The sequence below is a fragment of the Oculina patagonica genome, chromosome 6, assembly GCF_052425735.1.
Source record: "Oculina patagonica isolate OP01 chromosome 6, crgOcupat, whole genome shotgun sequence".
Taxonomy (NCBI): domain Eukaryota; kingdom Metazoa; phylum Cnidaria; class Anthozoa; order Scleractinia; family Oculinidae; genus Oculina; species Oculina patagonica.
Genome location: NC_135763.1, coordinates 1442093 through 1463085, shown reverse-complemented (window position 1 = coordinate 1463085; position 20993 = coordinate 1442093). Strand labels below are relative to the sequence as shown.

The 20993-nt window shown below is 40.3% G+C and overlaps 1 protein-coding gene across 2 annotated transcripts; it reads left to right on the top strand.

Annotated features, from left to right (window-relative positions):
• The first annotated feature begins 5891 nt into the window (after nucleotides 1–5891).
• Nucleotides 5892–20822, top strand: LOC144658562 (solute carrier organic anion transporter family member 4A1-like). 2 transcript variants are annotated; one of them, XM_078519004.1, is made up of 10 exons: nucleotides 5892–5972; nucleotides 7466–7592; nucleotides 8257–8448; nucleotides 9636–10012; nucleotides 13716–14118; nucleotides 14806–14983; nucleotides 15952–16096; nucleotides 16680–16855; nucleotides 17632–17846; nucleotides 19306–20822. In XM_078519004.1, exons 1-10 carry the CDS (start codon nucleotides 5952–5954, stop codon nucleotides 19443–19445), a joined length of 1974 nt encoding a protein of 657 aa, XP_078375130.1. In that variant the 5' UTR covers nucleotides 5892–5951; the 3' UTR covers nucleotides 19446–20822. The 2 variants fall into 2 exon arrangements, with proteins under 2 accessions (XP_078375130.1, XP_078375131.1); XM_078519005.1 differs by lacking the exon at nucleotides 5892–5972 and having other exon boundaries at nucleotides 7466–7537.
• Nucleotides 20823–20993: the final 171 nt, after the last annotated feature.

The window sequence follows — 20993 nt, the reverse complement described above, 5'->3', positions numbered from 1 at the left end:
CCATAATAACAAAAAACAAGACATTGTGCTACCTATCGGGCAACGGAATTCACATTTATTCTACAGTAATTGTCAAGTGAATGAATTATATTGTTGGGGGCAACATTTTTGTTACGAGAAATGTATTTAAAAAGCATCGTGTGATTTCTCAAAACCTTTATATGTTACTTCGTGCTGCTGCTAAATCGCGCTGCTATATTCCCCCCCCCCCCAAAAAAACGGTCATCCCAGTTGAAAAGGAAGCCTTATAAATGTGTCAAGGCGTGGCTTGTTGACATCATTCCTATTGTATTCTGTGCGTATGTGCCAAAAAATAGCTCGTTCTACGTTCATTAAAGATTGTAATTCACGAAAAACATTAAGGTTAATGGCAATTAATGTGTTTTTATTACGCAAAACTATGTTGAAGTAAGGATATAAAAACTTCGCCAAAATGGGCTCAACGCAGACTTTATTTTCAAAGCCAAAGAGCAATGGAGTTTGCTACCTCCCTTACCAGCACTGATTATAACCAGATCCAGACTCATCCTACTGGTTTTTTCAAGGAAATACAGCCATCAACTAGCGTCACGTACGTATATGCCAAGCCTGTGACAAGTTCTGGCCAACCCGAAGGTCCTGCGAGTCCAAAAAGAGGTTTGCAGTTTAAGATATCATTCAGGCATTTTATCGTGAAAACATGATCTGTGTAGCGTTTAAATTGGTAAAACGTATTATTTTAAAAATACAATCAAACCCCTATTAAGCGGCCGCCCTCTATTAAGCTGCCAGTTATTTAAGTCCCGAAACCTGTTGTCAGTATAATACTGTAAATAAAACCCATTTTAATCGGCCACCCCTATTTTGAAAGCGACCGCGGCCACTTTTTGCCCGCCTGTCCCATGAGCGTTCTTTTATTTTTTCTGACCCTATTTAGCGGCCAGCAAGAATGTAATACACAATATTTAGCTTTTTATTCAATAAGGTCGAGCAGACAAGAGTCTCTAAAAGAAAGTGGTGGCTGATCTGGATAAATCATTCAAACACAGGATTATTGTCGTCGTATGTAATTCTGTTATTCCTTTTCACACTATTTTGTGTTGAAATAACGTCACCTTTCTAGTGGTCCAGTTTTGTTCATTGTTACTATGCCAGTGTACTGAAGTTATAAACTAGCGATATTTATGCGATGCTATCAGGAAGTTTTGATCACAACTTCAAATAGTCAGGCTGTTTTTTTCAAGTTCACTGAGATTGTTTGTTTTGATTGTTTTCCTCGGGTAACAATGTTACGGAAATGTTCAACAAGTATACATCGAATTTGATGCCAATTGTTGTCTTTCGCATTCATGGATAATTGCTGATTTCAAACTAATATGACTGGTGCATGAATTGTGAAGTTCATCTTTATTGAATGATGTAAATAATTGCCTTATATTCGGGGAGCAGGGATGGCGTAGTGGTGAGAGCGCTCGCCTCCCGCCAAAGTGGACCGCGTGCGATTCCCTAATTCCCGGACCAGGAGTCTGTTGTTGGTTCTCGTCCTTGCTCCGAGGGTTTTTCTCCGGGTTCTCCGGTTTTATTCCCTCCGCAAAAGCCACCACTACTAAATTTCAATTCAATATGGGATCAGTGGGATCGGAAGAGCCACCGATGCCGTTGTAAATTCCCATTAGTTTTTTCATTTTCCATTATATAACGATTTATATATTATACAACATTTTATTTGCAGTTTTGCCACCTCATGGAATTCTGAAATCTCGGTCAGACAAACCAATCAGATACATGAGAACCCATTTCACTGTTTATCAGCGGCGCGAATTAGAAAAGACATTTAGCCAATCAAAGTACATTTCACCTCAGAAACGCCAGTCATTATCAGAAGAACTGGGAATTTCTGATGGAATCATTCAGGTAAAGTGTCAAGTTTACTCTTGTATTTATTTTTAGATAAATTTATGAGATTTGCCAGTTTACAAAACTATACGTTTTTAGATAAGTTAGATAGCTACAAATTATAAAGCGGAGCTGTGCTCAGCGGGCTCTAGAAAAGGCTCTAGAAAAACCCACCTTTATAATTTTTTTCGTGCGACAATAAAGAAACGCCTCTTATTACCAAGTGGCTAACAGCTCCCCATTCCGTCCTAACCTGCGATCAGGCTTTCTTTTTTTCGCGGCGGAGGGAAGGAGAAAAAAAAGGAAAGCCTGATACAATTACTTGACAAGTCGTCTGCCGCCCCTAATTAAAATATCTGTCAACGTCGTCGAGAATGTCGGCGATGCCATCAGATATTAAAGCGTGATTAGCGCCTTCAAATTATTTTTTTACTCTCACGAACATGTGTTAGAATTACTCTTTTTGAAGGAGCTGATCGGGTGGTTTTTAAAATTTGTTTTCTGCAAAGGCTGATTTTGTGTAAGGCTCATAATTCCAAGGTCGTAGTTTTCGTCACTGGCACGATCGTCTGGCGTCTTTGGTGGTGTGATGTAATACCCTTCGACACCACTGGTGATAGATCACGCTCTTACCGAATCCCATCGGAAGCACAGCCAAAACATCTTTTCTTTCACAAACTATTCGCCGAATACACTCCCTTAGTTCGTCTTTAAATGTTTTGTGAACAAAACTCGAGAGATTTTCTAAAACCTAGAAGAACTCGCTTTCTACTTCATTCCGCTCAACACCCGCCATGATAACAATCATCTACCATTGTTTTTGTCTACGTGCGATATTTTTGGACCGGAAATCAGACTTGAACTCCATTAGCCAATCAGGATAGAGTTTTAATGCTGCCTTTTGTTTTCCGGCCAATCAGAAAAAAAGTCCAGATTCTGGACTTTTTACAGACGACTCGACAAGTAATTGTATCAGGCGTTCATTTTTCCGTTGACCCCTCCCGCGAGAAAAATAACGCCTGATCGCAGGTTAATTCCGTCCTTACTCTGGTTTCTGTAGCATGAAGCGGCTAGGAGTATTGCTACTCCTCCTGGATGGGATGCTTGCTGTATTTCACTGCAAGTTACGCCCGGCATTCTGTCAGGTTGCTCTAACGACTCGGCGTTACTATTTATACTGATGGCTGGAGTCCGGAGAGGCACTGTGAGAACAAAGTGTCCTGCTCAGGAATCCGAACCGCTCTCGAGATCCGGATTGCGGTGTTCTAACCATTGTCAATCCACAGCGCCTCCCACGCAGTTTAACATTACTTGAGTTTTTTAACATCGATGAAGAAACGCTAAAAACATTTATGTCTTAGCTTTCTACTAGAAATTAGTCACAGGTTTCATTTTGTTAGCGGACAGAAACTAAATACGGTGAGACTGACCAATGAAGATCCTAAATCAGCCAACTTCAAAAGCAGAAACAACTGACTTCTGTTTTTCATTTTTCAGAACTGGTTCAAGAACAGACGTGTTAAATGGCGTAAAGAACGGTCCGTGACTGGTGCGAGCTCTGCTTCCATTCCTGCTACAACTGGTGCCTTCCTTCACTACTTTGATCACGTGCCCTATCCAAGTGACAAACTAATGATGCGTGATGCCCGGATGTTGTTTGGTTCAGCCTTTGTGCATAATTCAGAGGAACAGCAATATGAATAATGATTTGCGTCAATGTAATCTATACTATTGTACAGTATACATAAGTTTACATAACGTAACAGTTCTAGCGTTCATCGAAAGAGCTAATTTTCCGTCTGAAAAAATAAAACGTATGATTTGCGTCAATGTAATCTATACTATTGTACAGTATACATAAGTTTACATAACGTAACAGTTCTAGCGTTCATCGAAAGAGCCTGTTATAATAGGGTTTCTCTTTTCAGACGTTCTTAAATCAAATTTAGCGAGAAGGCGAAAAATCTTCGATAAACCAAAAAGCTTCTTTGCTCGCTTGCTTTAACAGCCGCGAAGGCTTTTTAGCGTTTCAATTGAAGAACGAAGAAAGAAAGCTTCTGGGATCAGAGTTGGAAACAAAATAACTTACAACCAAAACCAGCCCTCGCCTCTCTTCCGCTTCGGCTTGAGCAATGGGCGCCACAATTATAGTTGTGAAACTTCACTCTGAAAAATGCATCGATTTTTGCTTCTTTCCCTTTCTTCTCTATAAACACGTGCGTGGTGTCACAAGCTAAGTTGTTCATATCAATATCGAGTAGGAAAATCGAAGGTCACAACGATTTAGTAGTTGACGGAATCTAATGTATAGTCAGAATCAATGTATAACTGGTCGTATGAACTACAATCCCGGACACATGGCCTTCGAACTGGGGGTCTGTGGGCCGGGTTGCTCGAAAGCTGATTAACACTTACCCAGGATTAAACGTTGACCGATGGTTCAATTTCTCTTGTATAAAAGCGTTTTTATTGCTTATGTTTTGTGTAGTTTGAGGTAAGTCGACTTCAAAACTTGAGGGCAGAAAATATAAACAGAAAACCACACTGAAAAGTTAAAATAGTGAAAACAAAATTCGCACTAATCCTCGATTAGCTTAATCGGGCTTTGAACAACCCGGCAGCTGGAGTAAAGTTTTTTATTATTATTAGAGACCTTTAGCTTCAGGTCTTTTTGGGGAAACCGCAAACCGCAAACCGCAAACTGCAGTTTGCGATTAGACGTTTGCAGTTTGAGGTTGCCAGGATTTCGAATTTTAGCAAGACGTTCGACTTCGAAGTACGAGTTTCGTTCCGCCTTGTTGTTTTTCGTCAAGTCGATGTGCTTCACTTTCATCGCCTATAAAACTGAATAATTCTTTGATTCAAGTTCAACAATTTAACTAGCACATCGCAGACAGGTAAAGAGACTTATTTGTTGCCTTTAAACGTGAGGCTGTACAATTTGTAATGGCAAAAAACCTTGCCGTAAATCACTTACCGCTAGAAGCCCTTCCTGCCGTTCAAACGTGAACTGCAAACTGCAAACGCGACCGCAAGACCGTGGTCACGTGATATCCTCAGGTTTGCGGTTTGCGGTTTCTCATAAAAAACCTGATGCTAAATGTCTCTATTATTAAAATTATACCTGAGTTTACTAGTGAAGGGTCAGTAATTATAATGCTGCTGGTGTATGTTTCATGGCCATGTAGCATGTTGCGCGTATTATGCGCTGAATCATGATCACGTTACGTGGTGTCTGCCCTAAATCAGTAAATTCTAAGGGGCTATAATCACTAATTCTTTTGGTAATTCGTCTAGTTAATGAAATTATTTGAAAACCGGGTTAAGTAGTAAAATAAGCCGACGTTCAACGCATTTTAACGAACTCCCCGACATACTGAACAACATTCTTCAGCCCCGGCGGTCAAAAAAAAAGTATCCAACAACCCGATATAAAGAACCAGGCCTGGGTATAGCGAAATCATGGCCGCGTCATTACGTACACATTCGTCCTTTCGTTAAATCGAAGTTCCACTGCACAGCTATCCTAGTTTAATGACCTCGGCGTCCTGTGTTTTTTTGTTCGCCTGTCTAAAACTTGGCAAGAGAGCAAGTGACAACAAAAACACCGATATCAGTCAAATCAAGGGTTATCAAAACATTGCCAAATTTTGTGCACATCGCCCCCTCAGAGTGGGGATGGAGACGAGGCCCGGGGGTCGGCCCGGGAGACGAGGGGAGACTCCATATCGTATATGGCACTGGCGGAAATGCCTTTCCTACAATTTTAGACGAAAAATTATCATTTTTATTCAAGATTTTTTTTCAATTCCAGTTGCAGTGAACTGAACCTGAGCCGTGCCACTGGAACCGAAATATTCTGTAGCGCACTCACTTCTAATGTGTCCCGTGACATTTGGAATACGCGTAACCCCCTCTCCAACTTGTCGTATTTATTTAGTCCCCCCCCCCCTCCCCGGGCCTATGGTTTACGTGCGGTACCAATGTTATGCCCGGACTTATCCCAGTCAAATATTGTCGTCACACGTTCGTCGTCTGAAGATTGGAATTTTTTATTGTGTTGCGTGCTATTAACGATGTCACCGGCAAGTACGGAGGTAAGTCAGATAAAAATTGCTACATTCTGGTATTTAACGAAATTGAAAAAAACAAAATTCAATTACATTTTGAGTGCTGGTGCGTGCGAAACAGGGATGGGGTAATTTTATTTCAATCTCAGTTGCGTGCGGCGCTAGGGGAAAGTTTTGTGGCGAGTGATACAATAATGTTACGTTCGCGCAAGGCTTATGCTGTGGCGAGAGTTGATTGAGTTGAAGTTCTGTTCTTCGTGAAACGTTCTGTGTTATACATAGAGTGATTCTAAAAGGGACACCGGCTTCGTTGTTTAGTAATTGCAGTTTGACAACTGCACCGTGGCATGTGGAAGGGTCCTTGACGTAACGACCCTATACAGGATTTTCTCTGTGCGGAAGTGCTATCCTAAGATCATTAGGTATTTTACCGCTCCTTTGAAAACTTAGTGGAAATAAGTTGCTTGGGGTTCCCATCATGTAACTCGATAATTAAATTTCGTTTTCATTGTCTCATTGTAAAGAGGGGGACGTACTGCGACAAAACTGACCTATCAGGTCAACGCTGGCTTGATGAAGACGGCTAATTTTATTCATTTCTTGTCACCATTTTTCGTGTAATGCCGTGCTGTAACTAAATGTTCTTATTTCCGTATCAATCACAGAAGCCCATTAATGGTAAAGGGCTCCTGACAATCACTTAATCCAGTCCACTGACTCCCAGAAAATTTGAGTGAAATGATTCAGAATTAATTGAGTCTAACCACAGGGGAAAAAACTCTCACGATAGTCAGGAAAGCCTTAATGGCATGATTTACAAAACTTCACCGTACCGAGAAGGAATGCGTGAAGGAAAAAGACACGCAAGCGGGTCGGATCAAACAAAGACGATCTTCGGTTACAAAAAATTGTTGCTATAGCAACAAGACTTTTTTCACAACTGCAACGGACACTCCCGCTGGCATCACAGTGATAAGCATTAAGAATTCATGACTTGAGTTAGCATTTCTAATTTACTGTGATTCGTTGTCTTAAGAGGTTGTTGAGAGAATGCTGGTTTCAGTATCCGTCGCGCTTTGCATGTTAAGGTCATCATGTTGTTTTGGCTAGCGATTTATTTTAGTTGGCAATCGGGTTATAGATTATACCTTTTGGTCTAAAATAGGATCAAATTCGTTTCATGGTGCAAACAATAGTCGCCGATTGTTTTCACTTAGGTAATACAATTTGGCACGTTTAAGTTTTGAGGGGGCAATCTAGGCAAATTCCAACTGGTTTTTTTATTATGTATGCTTATATTTTTCCGAACCGTACTATGCTTTCAGTTTTGTAGAAAGAAATGTTGTAAGTCTTAGACTCACTGCCTTTATTAAAAAAGCACCTTGTGTATCTAACAAATATTCCATAATTTGGCTCTCTAATAATAGTTTTGCCACATATTATCTGGTGGGCTCTCAGCCTATGAGAAGGAAAAAAAATGATAAAAAGTTATACTTATTCTAGATTATTTTCCATTTCAGGACATGGATAAAGCAACCAAGCAGGATTTAAGATACGGCTGGTTTTCCTTCAGGCCAAGATGGCTTCAGACGGTTAACAATTCCAAATGTTTTCTCTTCGTTGTTGTCATTCTTACAATGGTTCAAAGTTAGTTTGCGTCAATATTTTTTTCTCCTGGAATTTTGATGAACTTATTAGAACTAGAAGAAAAAAGCTTAAGCTTAAAGCGCGGAAAAACACGCATAAACTTCGTCATGATTGGCCATCTTTACTTTTGATTGTGTTTGTTTCTATTAATTATAGGGCAGTGCAATAGTGTACGACTGTCAGATTACTTTTGATAGTAAGTCTAGGTATTAGAAAACTTTAATCTAATAAGTTTGATTCCTAATACTTGTTCCTTCCTTCCTTCCTCCCTTCATCCTGTCTGCGTATCTGTCTTTCTGTCTGTCTGATAGTAAATTAGCCAGTCCAGTCAATTCAGGCAGGGGGCAGGCAGGCAGTCGGCCAGTCACAATGAAGACTGAAAAAGGTGTTCTCTGACTGAAAGAAAGCGACTTTTGACCGTATCATTGTTCAATTTTACCCATCGAGGATTTCATATCGAATAGTGGAGAGCTCGTAATTTAAAAAAAAAAAAAAAAGAATTGGAACATATGTTTAATCTTCATTATGTTTCATCCTGACTGGCTACGGCCCCTCAATATTTTTTTGTCTGTCAATCGGGCAGACAAACAGTTGGTGAGTTTTTGGTTGGGGTGTAGCTTGAAGTCCTTCTTTGATATTGTCTTTTTTTAATTTGTATATACAGGCATGACAGTTAACGGAATCACAAGCATCAACCTTCCCGCGCTAGAGAAGCGTTTTCAACTGCGTAGCCAAGACCTCGGCCTCATTGCTGCCTCCAACGACATATCCGCCATCTTACTCGTCAGCTTTGTTAGCTTTTATGGAGAATTTGGAAACAAGATCAAGTGGTTGGGCTATGGAACATTAGTCACAGGTCAGTTTCAGTAGCGCATGCGTCATTTGAAGAGTGGAGCCGTACGAATGCGCAAAAAGGTGTTGTAGGGGAGCATGGAAGGCGCAGTGATGAGAGCGCTCGCCTCCCACCAATGTGGCCCGGGTTCGATTCCCGCAACCTCGTTCCCAGGGTTTTTTCTTGGTAAGGCCATCCCCCTTTTTTTTTTTCGTTTATCGTCGTATGTGTTTTCTGATTTTGGGTCGGTCGGTCGGAATTAAAAAAAAAAATTAAAAAAAAAAAAAAAGTGGATAAGGAGTCTGGAACTAGGAGGCCCGGTACCTCAGCATAATGTCCGTGGAGCCTGGAAACAAGAAGGCATGGTTACAAAGTCAACATGGCGGCAATGGAGGAAGGAAAAATCGACGTCGTGGTTAAACTCAAACAAGAACAGCGTAAAAAGGATGAAACATTATTTAAAATAATGTGTCATTTCCTTCTATACCTTCTGCATAAATTTTTTTTTTTGAAAACGCGAAAATCTGGGTCGGTCGGACGACGCTAAACAGAGAAAAAAAAAGGGGATGGCCTAATAGCCCAGGGAACGAGGTTGCAATTCCCGGACCCGGCATTATATGTGGGTTGAGTTTGTTGTTGGTTCTCGTCCTTGCTCCGAGGGTTTTTCTCCAGGTTCTCCGGTTTTCCTCCCTCCACAAAAACCAACACTTCTAAATTCCAATTCGATCTGGAATCAGTGGGATTGGAAGAGCCACTATGTGGAAGATGCCACTAAAATTCCCATTATTATTATTCTTTTTGTTCGAGGGCAAGAAAAAATGCGGCAAGTTATTTTTTATCTGAACCTTGTGTTGGGTAATGGTTTGGAATCATAAAGGGACGCTACAATATTCGACTATTCAGTCTGGGTCGGGGTCGAGGTTGAGGCCGGATTGAAAAGTCAGTTTGTGAATTTCAGTTTCAAAGTAATTGTATGTGACATTCCATTATTCCTACATGATGTAGATTGTGATCGACTTTGTGCTCGGAAGCCATGTTGTTTTGAAAAATTTAACAAGAAGAGTTTGCCAGATGTTTTGGCTTCAGTCGAGTTTCTGTTAGAACGCAACTCTAACAGGAGCCAGCCTTTAATACATACAGCTACTACTTATGGTGTTGAGTACTGGTGAATTATAAACACTGATGTGCACTTACTCTGTTTTTGTTCGCAGCAATTGGCTGTTTCGTGTTTTTCCTACCACACGTCTTGATCAGCCCGTACGAACCTGTTCTGTCAAACACCACGTCCAGTTCCCAACGAGCTGTAGAATGTATCATCAGCAACGGGAGCTCAACCAGTAATGCCTGTTTTTCTGGATACGAGTCAAACAGGATATACTTGTTTATTTTCTGCTTAGCGCAACTCATCATGGGTGCAGGTACTACACCGCTGTATTCCCTTGCGCCTGCGTACATTGATGAGAACGTTCATCCTAAAGCATCGCCCATTTACCTTGGAGTATTTTTCGCGGCTGCGATAGCTGGCCCTGGTCTTGGATTTGTTGCTGGTGGACCAATTCTGAACGAAATTTACATACACATCAAACAGGTTCGTTAATAACTTAATCTGTTACCTAAACCCTTGTTCTGTTTAATTTAAGGTGCAGACACCACGTGCAACATTGCTTGTAAAAAAATTGTAGCGTGTCCCCTCCCCAGCCCTTTATGTATTTTACTACAGTAGAACCCCGGTAACTCGAACTCTGAAGGGAAACGAAAAACCGTTCGAGTTAGCGGGGTTTCGAGTTATCGGGGTAGATTGAATATTTAATTTGCCAAGTTAATAATTGATAGTTTACTGATTTTTCAGCACTTCAGTATACAGCACAGTGCAAATTAAACTTATCTCGTCAGAAACTCTAACACGATCATAAATTCTTAGGATAAGAGTGAAAAAAGGCTGTCAAATACGTGATCTGTTTTGTTGCTCTAATCAATGGGCAACTGTGGCGAGTTGCAAGAACCGGAATTCGAATTATCGGGGTAAATTTGACCCAAATTTTGATCAAGGGAAACGAAATTTAGTTCGAGTTAGCGGGGTTTTCGAGTTATCCGAGTTCGAGTTAACCGAGTAAAAATGACTGAAAAGTGAGTTCAAATCCAAGGGAAATGGAAGTATGTTCGAGTTAGCGGGGTTGTTCGAGTTATCCGAGTTCGAGTTAACGGGGTTCTACTGTATATCATTCCACTTCGAAATTGCTGCTTACGACTTATGTTACACACATAAATAGGAACAGCTTACAGAAGCAATATTATATCGTGGGTGAGAGCCTTTATCTCATTTTTTTGTGACGCTTTAATTCTGTCACTCCGGCGGTGAAGAAAAACCTTGGGATAATTTATCTTCAAAATAATAATTAAAAACGTTTATTACATTTTGACTCACTGCGTGTTGCGAAACGTTTTCCCCGCCAAATATTAACCGTCGCGAGGCAAGCCGAGAAGTTGTGCCAGATTTACTCCGAGCACGAAGCGACAAGCGAAGAACCTCCATTCTCAACGGAAGGGGTGCGTTCCAGACAAAAAATTGGGTGTCGGTAAAACACCGACTCGGGGCCGGGGCCGGGGCCGGGGCCGGGGTCGGGGTCGGGGTCGGGGTCGGGGTCGGGGTCGGGGTCGGGGTCGGGGTCGGGGTCGGGGTCGGGGTCGGGGTCGGGGTCGGGGTCGGGGTCGGGGTCGGGGTCGGGGTCGGGGTCGGGGTCCGGGTCGGGGTCAATTTTTTATTTATTTTTTTTTTTAAATTCACTGATTCACTGAAAATTTCACAGAAAAAAAAATACAAAGTTTATATTAGCGTGTGGGTCATTTTGGGTCTTCACAAATTCGGCACAAATCTTGATCCTTATAAGTTCAAGACTATAAGAGAAGCAATTTAGTTAAGGTCTAACAGGCGAGAGGTGAAATTTAACTTTTACATACAGTTTAGCGATAAGATGTTGTTGTTAACTTCTCTGTAATCGAATATTTTACACCCGCTTTTAATGCTACGTGCATAGCTATCTTTCTACGTCCGTCTTTCAACATCATCTTTCGACAGCATCTTTCGACGTGCTGTTTGAAATGAGCCAATTAACACCGATGGATACCCTTGTTGGTTTCACCCACAAGGTCAAAAGGTCATTCTGGTGGGCTGTAATTGGCGGACTTCGATCCGTGTTGTTTGTTTTAACTAACCGCTATGCACCTAACACTGAAGGCGGGTGTGATACTTTCTCGTCAGCATAACCTCAATTAAAATGTCTTATATTTAAAACAATAACAGAATTTAGAAACTTCAAGATTGCGAGACATGTTAAGGTCGCGCAGGACCCTTGCAATCATTAGTATGTATTTATTTAAAGAGTATGCACGAACTGCCGGACGACTGAAGCCGACAACAAACGAAATATTCATGAGAATGTTTGTTTTTAAACTCTTTTGTACAAGTAATTCAGCAATTGTTCTCCGTTTTGTGCCACGTGCGCTGGAACATAGGGAATTATCATAATTAGATTCGCAGCTTTGAATATGTCACCCGTTGTTGTAAACATTGATTCGGAAGGTCTTCGGAAGCCTCAAAACCTGCAATTTTGTGTCCAAGTTTTCTCAGCCGATATAGAATTTCAATAGTTGATTCGCGAGGAACGTAAACTTGATGTACTCTATTGTGCTATGACTAGAGCGAATTTTTAAATTTCCTTCTCAAACTGAAGATAGCACGTTTCAAAGTTAAGATTTCACATTTTTGCTCTCTTAAACGCCATTAACTTGTAGCAGTTTTTGAAATCGAAAATTTCGTTCTAGCCATAGCACAAAAGGGGTTATGATTTATCACTAGGCTATATAATCATTTAATTTGGTGCACTGTACTAGCTGAAAACTTGGACACAAAATCGCATTATCTGCAGTTAAACTTTTAAGGGTTTGTAACATCTCAGACAACGGTCATCTCTCAGTATAAGGACAATCATGAGGTAATTCCATCATCCCCGAATATCCTTGTTAAATTTTAGAGGAATCGATGTTCAAAATGTAGTGAATTAAAGCTTTATAAGATAGAACACCCTCAAGAAATTTGGCTAATGAATTTATTAATGAGCAAGGGTCCCGCGCGACCTTAATGCGAGCTTCGCTTGCTAAACAAAACAATTCTGCCTCCTCATAAATACTTTTTTGGATACGAAAGGCGGCTTTATTTTAACGATATAAACCTGAATTAATTTTCTCTTGCTACACAAACATTTGTACAATTTAATTTAAACCTGAAAAAGTTCATGCTATGTTAGCGAGTTGCTAGCGCTCAGAAAGAAGTCGTCAGCAAATTCTATCCGCCGAGATAGACAATTTCACCTGTCGCCTGCTAGACCACAAATTTCTTCTTTTATACTTTTGAACTTATAAGGATCAAGATTTGTGGCGAATTTGTGAAGAAAATGCTTTTTTGACTCGAAATGTCCCACACGCTAATATAAAGTAAATAATAAAGATGGTAAATTTTCAGCTCGGTAATTAATAATGAAGATGAAGTGTTCAACATGACTCGAGCATGGGATAAAGAAAAATTCTGAGTCCCCGACGGGAATCGAACCCATGGCCTCCCAGATACCGGTTGGGCGCTCTAACCATCTGAGCTACGAGAGACTCGTTGTGAGCTGGGCCATTTTACTAGGTTGATAAGTGACACGCGTCCTGCATACTGCTAGGATCAGCAATGTCGAATTCATCAAGTTTGTAGTAAATAATAAAGATGGTAAATTTTCAGCTCGGTAATAAATAATGAAGATGAAGTGTTCAACATGACGTACTCGCTAATATAAACTTTGTATTTTTTTTTTCTCGATCAATGAATTAAAAAAAAAAAAAAAAAATTGACCCCGACCCCGACCCCTACCCCGACCCCGACCCCAGCCCCGACCCCGACCCCGAGTCGGCGTTTTACCGACACCCCAAAAAATTAATCCGTGAACTAGAGAAGCCGAGAATTTGATTGGGATACATAATGTATTCGAATTTCAAATGAGCGGGAAATTTCTCTCCACGACTCGCTTGTTACGGTCTTTTGAGTATACACCACAGCCATATTGGCTTTAGCATTAAATTTGCCACTGTGCCACACAAGATGAAAATATAAAGAAGAAAAATGCCGTTTGTTCTTTTCTCTATGCATGTATATCCTCTTTTTACTCTGTATTCCAGGATAGTCGCTTTTGAGAAGCTTAGTTTGTACTCTGATTCCCACCATCATGTTCTTAGAATTGTTTTTTCAAACGTAGCCCGAGGGAGCTAACTTAACTCCAAGGAATCCACAGTGGATAGGGGCCTGGTGGCTAGGATACACTGTAGCTGGTGTGGTGATGTTTATAAGCGCCATTTTAATCCTCGGTTTCCCCCGTGAACTACCCGGATCAAAAGAGATGCGAGATAAAGCAATTAAAGAGGGGGACTTGCCAAAAAAGGACAACAAACTGCGAGGAAAATTGAGAGATATCGTTCCAGCCACAATGCAGCTCTTAAAAAATCCAACCTACATGTTCAATACGCTGGCTGTAACATCTGCGTCGCTGGTCGGGGCAGGGATTGAAGCGTTTATTGCGAAGTTTGCCCAGCTGAAGTTTGGTATTAACCCAGGAATGGCAGGGATTAGTCTGGGAGCCATATTTGTTGTTGGCGCAGCAGGTATCTAAATCTTTTTGACTTCCTCTTTTTTCCACAGAAGCACGAGATCTGTTATCTTTTTTCACCATATTTGAATCATTTGCGCGGCGGCAAGGAGAAATAAGTGGACTATACGTGTACAGAACCTGTTAAAACGGTCTTTTAGAGTACAAATATCGTGAGTTATCTTTACTTGTTTCGTACTTTATTTGTACTCCAAGCGGTGTTTGATAATAATTCTTAGTAGAACTTGCGATGAAATATACAGCACGATGCAATATTCTTAAAATTTTCCTCTGCTGTCAAAAGTTAAACTGGCTTTGAAATAGCTAGCGAAATTCATCACCAAAACTGAATTGATGGTGGCCAATTTTTAACAATTCGAAATCGCGCGGAATATCGCCTGATACCGCAAGATTAAGCAGGATAATTGTTTTATTATTCAACAAATTGTCAACAAAAACATTTTGCAGATAGAAAAAACTGGGGTTGTGCAGCATTTCCAAGATTTCGGACGAACTTTGACAACCTACGTATATCGTAGGATATCTGTTGTGTACGGAGGATAGATAACAATCACATTTTGACCATATATGGGCAGCGTGCGCATTTGTTGAACAATAAATCCTGTTATGGAGCTAGCTGAACTGGTCACTCAGTAAACGTTGAATTAGCATTAATCTCGAATTATCGATGATCGTCTTGCAGGTGGTATCATGTTGAGCGGTGTGATCGTTAGAAGGTTCAATTTGAAGAAGTCCTGTCGACATTCTGCAAAGTTCTGCTTGATATTTCAATTTATCACCTTATGGACTATAAGTTCCTTTATTATTCCTGGATGTGATCAGGTGAATTTGGCGGGAGTCGTCAAACCTTATTTCAACAGGTTAGTGTCCTAAAAAAATTAATAAGGAAGTGAGCTTGCAATAACTTGTGACAGGCTCAGATGTCACGTTCCGTGCCAATCACGAGACGAGACAGGAAGGGACAAAAATAGGAAGGAAATGGCCCGGGGGGGGGAGGCTACTCAAAAACGTTTTGTACGGGGAGGCTCCGGCCTGAAGTCCAACCCCTTACCCTTTTATATACCATTTTGACAGAAAAGGCAGCACTTTCGTTTACCATTTACTGAAAAAAGGTACCCCTTTCATATACCGAAAAGACATGACAAATGCCTAAAACAAGAAGTCTTGATGCCATTTTTATGTAGTGTTTGATAAATTTAAATGATACCTCCATAAGGTGCGTCTGTTCATAATCTTTTAATTGAAGGCATTTTTAAATACCTAAATGAGCGATATGCCTACCATTTTATATACCTTAGCTTGTGAAATCCCTACCCTTTTATATACCTGAAGCATGAAAAAGGTACCCCTTTCGGGCAGAGCCTCCCCGTATAGGCCAATATAGGAAGTGCCCCCCCCCCCCCCTCCCGGGGGAAATGGACGACTGCACCACCACTAATATACTGCGTCGCAGACGAACTCAACCCCGGGGCCGAGCTGTCTACAACGCAGGCTACAACAATGAGCGAGCACATTCTTTAGGTGACAAAATCTTTTATTCTTAAAAGAACGTTTAGTTTCTTTCGTTCTTGGCCGCACAGCGCAAAAGTACCCAACGAAAATTGTTATCGAAATCCATTTATTAGTGACCTAGATGATAAATGGGCAGTTCAGTTAATTTTTAACTACCCTGATGAAAAATTATCTGCTCATCAAGGGGAATAGTCACTCCCTGCTACAGACACCAAAGTTAAGCACCGGAATAAGCCATTGGGCCTCTAAGATCCCTCGGATTGGAACAAACTCAACCTCCATTTAATTTTTTGCTTGTTGCTTTTTTGATCAATAGCCAGTTGCAAACGAGAAGTCCAGTGGCCCCATGCAATATGAACTGCAGCTGCTCAAACGCGAACATAAACCCCGTATGTGGAGTTGATAAGTTGACTTACTTTTCGCCTTGTCATGCTGGGTGTTCAAAGGTGATAGGAACAAAGGTATGAAATATGAAATATAGATTTTGGAAACCCGTTTGGGTCTGAGAACTCTCCTTCGTGGGCTTGGTAGGGAAGAAAGATTGCATAGCAAATGAAATGGGTACTTCTAACAATGGGTACTTCTAACTGCGTTTGGTGAGAAATAGAACATTTTTCTTCAAGGTAATATTTTTCCTCGGCATTTGCTCCAAGACTACAATCGTTGGCCCTTTAGCCTGGTTTTCACATATCGGGAAAATCCGAGATGAATCAGGGTGCTTGTTAATACCCTACGGTAACCGTTCTGACCGTTCCAGATGTTTCCGATATAGGACACTGTTCCATATTAGATGCAAGCTTCGTTTTGAGACCAAAGCCAAGGACAGTATAAAGGGTTGGAACTCAGGTTCCAGATAATCAGATTCATATTTTCAAAAGTCGGAAAGATTTTTGCGATCATCGCAGCTGCAATATCACACGGATCAGGGAATAAAAAGAACGCTTTGAATTCTTTTAATTTGTCGGGAATGTTTTGAACGGTCGGAAAACAACGAAATCTCCGACTGTCCAGGGTTTTCCCGACGTTTAAGTATCTTCTTTTTAGGCTTTCAACTGTAGCTGTATTGGTCCTACATTCAATGGAAGTCAAGCTTTAGCCGAGAAAGGCTACTGTGACAGAGGACCGGGATGCAAGAATTTTTACTACTTTCTTCTGGTCAGCTGTTTTTTACTTTTGGCGGTTTTCTTAACAGCGATACCGAACAAGACAGTGGTCCTGCGGTAAGAAACACTAATCCTTTGACTCTTATGTGCAAACAAGTCTAATTTCGTCTTACGTGAAATCCGAAAATTGACGGACTGAAATTCATGAGCACATTTTTCCTTTACTAATCGTTTGCCCTCATGTATTACGTAGGAGCTTCGTCACAGAGAACACATTTAATTGAAAAAAATGGCAAAGTTTTTCACATTTGTCGTTCGAAATTTGTATTAATTTTTATCAGTCGGAACCATTCTTGGTAATTTTTGCCTTTTTATTACTCCTTTGTTATTTTGCTATGTTAGAAAACTATTAGTTTGAGGTTTCCTTCACTTTGAAAGGAATTAGCAGAAAAATGACTTATATACGGTGACATTGCTCCTTTAAAGAGATAGGAGACCACATAAGGCAAAATAAAATTATTTTGAGTTGGGTGGGATTCGAACCCACGACCTTCGGACTAGACGTTGCTCTAACTGACTGAGCCTCGAGGCCACACGGGATCGGAGAAATTGGTGGGTTAAGTTGTTAGTTCTTCTTTATCGTGATGAAAACGATCGATCATAAAGCAGGGGATATATGTCTTGTACGCAAGCTACTTGAACTTTTAATTACCCGCCGACAAAGTAGAACAGTTTCTTTAGGAAATTAAAGAAAAAAAAGTTTCAACTTCAAATTTTGAGTTTCAAGTTGATTCTGTCCTTCTCGAGGGAAACGAGTAAATACTTTCAAAGGCTATAAGTAAAATTAAAAATTGTACAGTACAGCCGTTTTAACTTTCATTTTCTTCCACCAGGTGTGTACCAGACAATCAAAGATCCTACTCTCTTGGTTTCCAGTTCATTTTCCAGCGCACTCTTGGATTTTTGCCAGGACCCATCGTGTTTGGTTGGATGTTTGATTCTCTTTGTCTCTTCTGGGGAGAAAGTTGTGGAAAACAAGGGCGATGCCAAATATATGATATTTGGAACTTGTCCTTGAGGATAACAGTTATTGGGTGTAGTTTAAAAGGCAAGTTTTTCAGTTAACCATCGTCATGATTGTGTCCAGTTCTATTGCTAACTAAGGTAAAGATAAAGTATGCTACTATGCCAAAAATTGAATTGGACCTAGATGGATCAGTGTGATAGGTGTCTGCACTAAACTTCAGCTCCACTCCGCTCCAGTTTCCACTTGAGCGTCGAAAATAATTTGCATTTACTTTGAACTTATATTAATACACATTGCGAGTGGTGAAAAGAAAAACTCGCGCCACCTTCTTAATTCAACCTTGACAAATCTTGACTCGCTCGCATGCGTTTTCCATGCGCTAAATCGCACTGGCTACATAATTATTAGGGAGCGTTAGCAAAGACGACGGCGATGCCGAGGACAACGCCTGGTGAAAAATGAATTTATATTTTACTCGAGAATTTCGCAATTATCCAGATGTATTCAGTGTATCTATTGGTTTAGGAACTAACCGAAGCTAAATATGTAAGACGAGAGTTCCCCAAATAGAAATACGGAAATATAATTGTCTTTGTTCACGTTCTCCAATGTACGAAGAACTTGGTCATTTCACGTAGTTGTTTCACAGAGAACGGCCAAGAACAGTACCAGGATTTTAAACGCACGTGCAGAGTTATTATTTTGCTCGTTAAACCTTTTGTTTGGCGACGTTCTCGTTCACGTTGCCGTCGTGGTTTGCTGAAGCTCCCTATTTGCTTTACAGTGCGGCCGACTACAACCAAGGCCACCTGACAAAATCTGTGCAAAATAGGAAATGAAAACCTTGTATGTTAACAATGGATTTTTTTACAAAATGTGGATCTACACCAGCTGCATGCTATAGAAGCAGTAAATTTGTGATCATTTTTATTGTTTTAACATATCGGGTGGCCTTGGTTGGAGTAGACACACTGTAAATTTGGTTGGTTTACTGTATTATCAGTATTCTTTGTGATTTCCAGAGAGATTACTTTGGTCTGACTTTTAAGCCATTGTTGCTCTTGTTAACACAGGAGCACCCAGCCGTTTGATGCTTGCACTAACCATTAGTTTACTGTTCACGGTGCCTCTCGTTTCTTACTAGATAGATATCTGTCTAGATCGTTCTGAGTCGTTCTGTTAAGTTTGATGCTCAATATCTTGACTCTAGGTCCATGTTCATGTCTGTGTCTATGTCTATGTCTATGTCTATGTCTATGTCAATGTCTATTTCTATGTCTATGTCTATGTCTATGTCTATGTCTGTGTCTATGTCTAAGTCTATATCTGGGTCTATGTCTATGTCAATGTCTATGTCGGTGTCTATGTCTATGTCTATGTCTATGTCTGTGTCTATGTTTATGTATTTGTCTACGTCTAAGTCTATGTTCATGACTAGGTCAATGTCTATGTCGCGTGATTTTTTCTCAGTTTTTTTTTCGTGGGGTTATCCAATAATAATCATGACCATAATAAGAATCTTCCTCTTTGTTATCTTCAGGTCTGGCTTTAGTGTTCTATTTCCTGACCTTTTGGTTCTGCAAATCAAGCTATGACACTGAAGAAAGAAGTCAAGTTTCAGACCAACCTGAAACAAATGAACTGTTGAGTACTGAAGTGTCCAAAGAAACTACACTTTGAGGCAACACTTTAGCACAAACTTATTGCATTTTACAATTGCTTGGTCAGCAGCCCGGCCTTTGTAAGAAAAGGATGGAGGCTATATTTGTGTTTAGTTCCTGCAATTCACATGTAAATTATTCTGTTATCGAAATACAGCAGAATCCTGATTTCTTGAACCTCCAGGGGAAACGAAAATCGGGAGTTTCGAGGAAACGAGAGTCGAGAAATCGGGATTCTACTGTTGCTTGTGTTTTTGATCTCCATCATCGCTCGGTCAACCCAAGCCCTATTCCATGTATATATAAGCTTGGTTAGATTTAATAGACTTGGAGAAATGTTCCTTTTCATAATTAAAAACACTATAGGTTACTGAAAGTGAATCAGAGGAAAAAACAAACATTTGATGACTTGGAACCTACCCTCAATTAATATTCGTTCACTTGATAGGTAAGGTTTTGGTTACTAAGTAGACTCTAAGTGGGTGCGTAATCAAAAGAGATGCCCGTGTGGACGGAGGACTTGACAATGGCCTACAACTGTAATCGTGCCAAGTGGTTTACAGCATTTTCTAAGACCGCAACAATTAAACAAAAATTAAAAGTGCACGTACCTATGCTATGAAAGCACTTGGAAAAAGAGCAGATTTTCAGTGCATGTCGACCTAAACAATAAGAAGCTATTTAGTTCCCGTTTTGATATCTTATAGTAAGTTAAACCTCGAAATAATGCTTGTAAATAAGAATTAAGTAACAGCACAAACAGGTTTTAATTGCCTTGTGACATCATTACTATTAATTGACCAGACAGGAAACGTAAGACAGAGGAAAGGAGGGAGACGTTTATTCTAGGGAAAAAGGTAGGGGTATTTCCCATTCTGCACGAAAAGACAAACGATTTTAAGGTAGGGCTATACGGTAGTTGAGAACATTCTTTTGTTTTTTATCCTTTTGCATGATAAGGTCTTTTAATATGGTCCCCATCCTCCTACACTGTGAATAGTCCTTTGTAGAATCCGGCCGTCGCGTCACCTACCCGTCCCCATACCCGGAGAAGATTTGTCCTATCTTCTGTCAGATTTCGATCCCCAAATGAATCAAGATGGCGGTTCCGCGGGTCGACTGTGACGGCCCAACGATCTGAATCGCAATCAATTTTCCGACCGGTCGGAGAAAAACTTGTGTAGTCACTTATCTTTGCTTGTTTCGTTTATATTATTACGTTTGGCAAAGAAATTGCCATACAACAAATGTAGCATATGAAGTTGCTTACAACATATAACCAGCTAATATGCTAAAGGTTTTGGGGGTATTTTTAATGCACGTATCAATCATTTTCAAAGTAAAACTTATCCATAATATAAAGTACTACTTAATAAAATGATTTCTGCTCGATCGACATGGCGACTAATTTTGTTGTTATTGTGTGGTACTGCCCTATGAATGAATGAATAATAACTTTATTTCAGCAAGATTATGCTAATTAACCAAGAAAAATAATATTAAACGATAAGAAAAAGTCAAATTAAATTTTCCTGCCGCGACTTATAAGACTTTTGCTAAAAAAGAA

Coding starts and splice junctions, on each gene's coding strand:
- LOC144658562 (XM_078519004.1), top strand. CDS start 5,952: ATGTCACCGGCAAGTACGGAG. Junction 10,013..13,715: donor TTTACATACACATCAAACAG/GTTCGTTAATAA, acceptor TTTCAAACGTAG/CCCGAGGGAGCTAACTTAAC. Junction 14,119..14,805: donor ATTTGTTGTTGGCGCAGCAG/GTATCTAAATCT, acceptor ATCGTCTTGCAG/GTGGTATCATGTTGAGCGGT.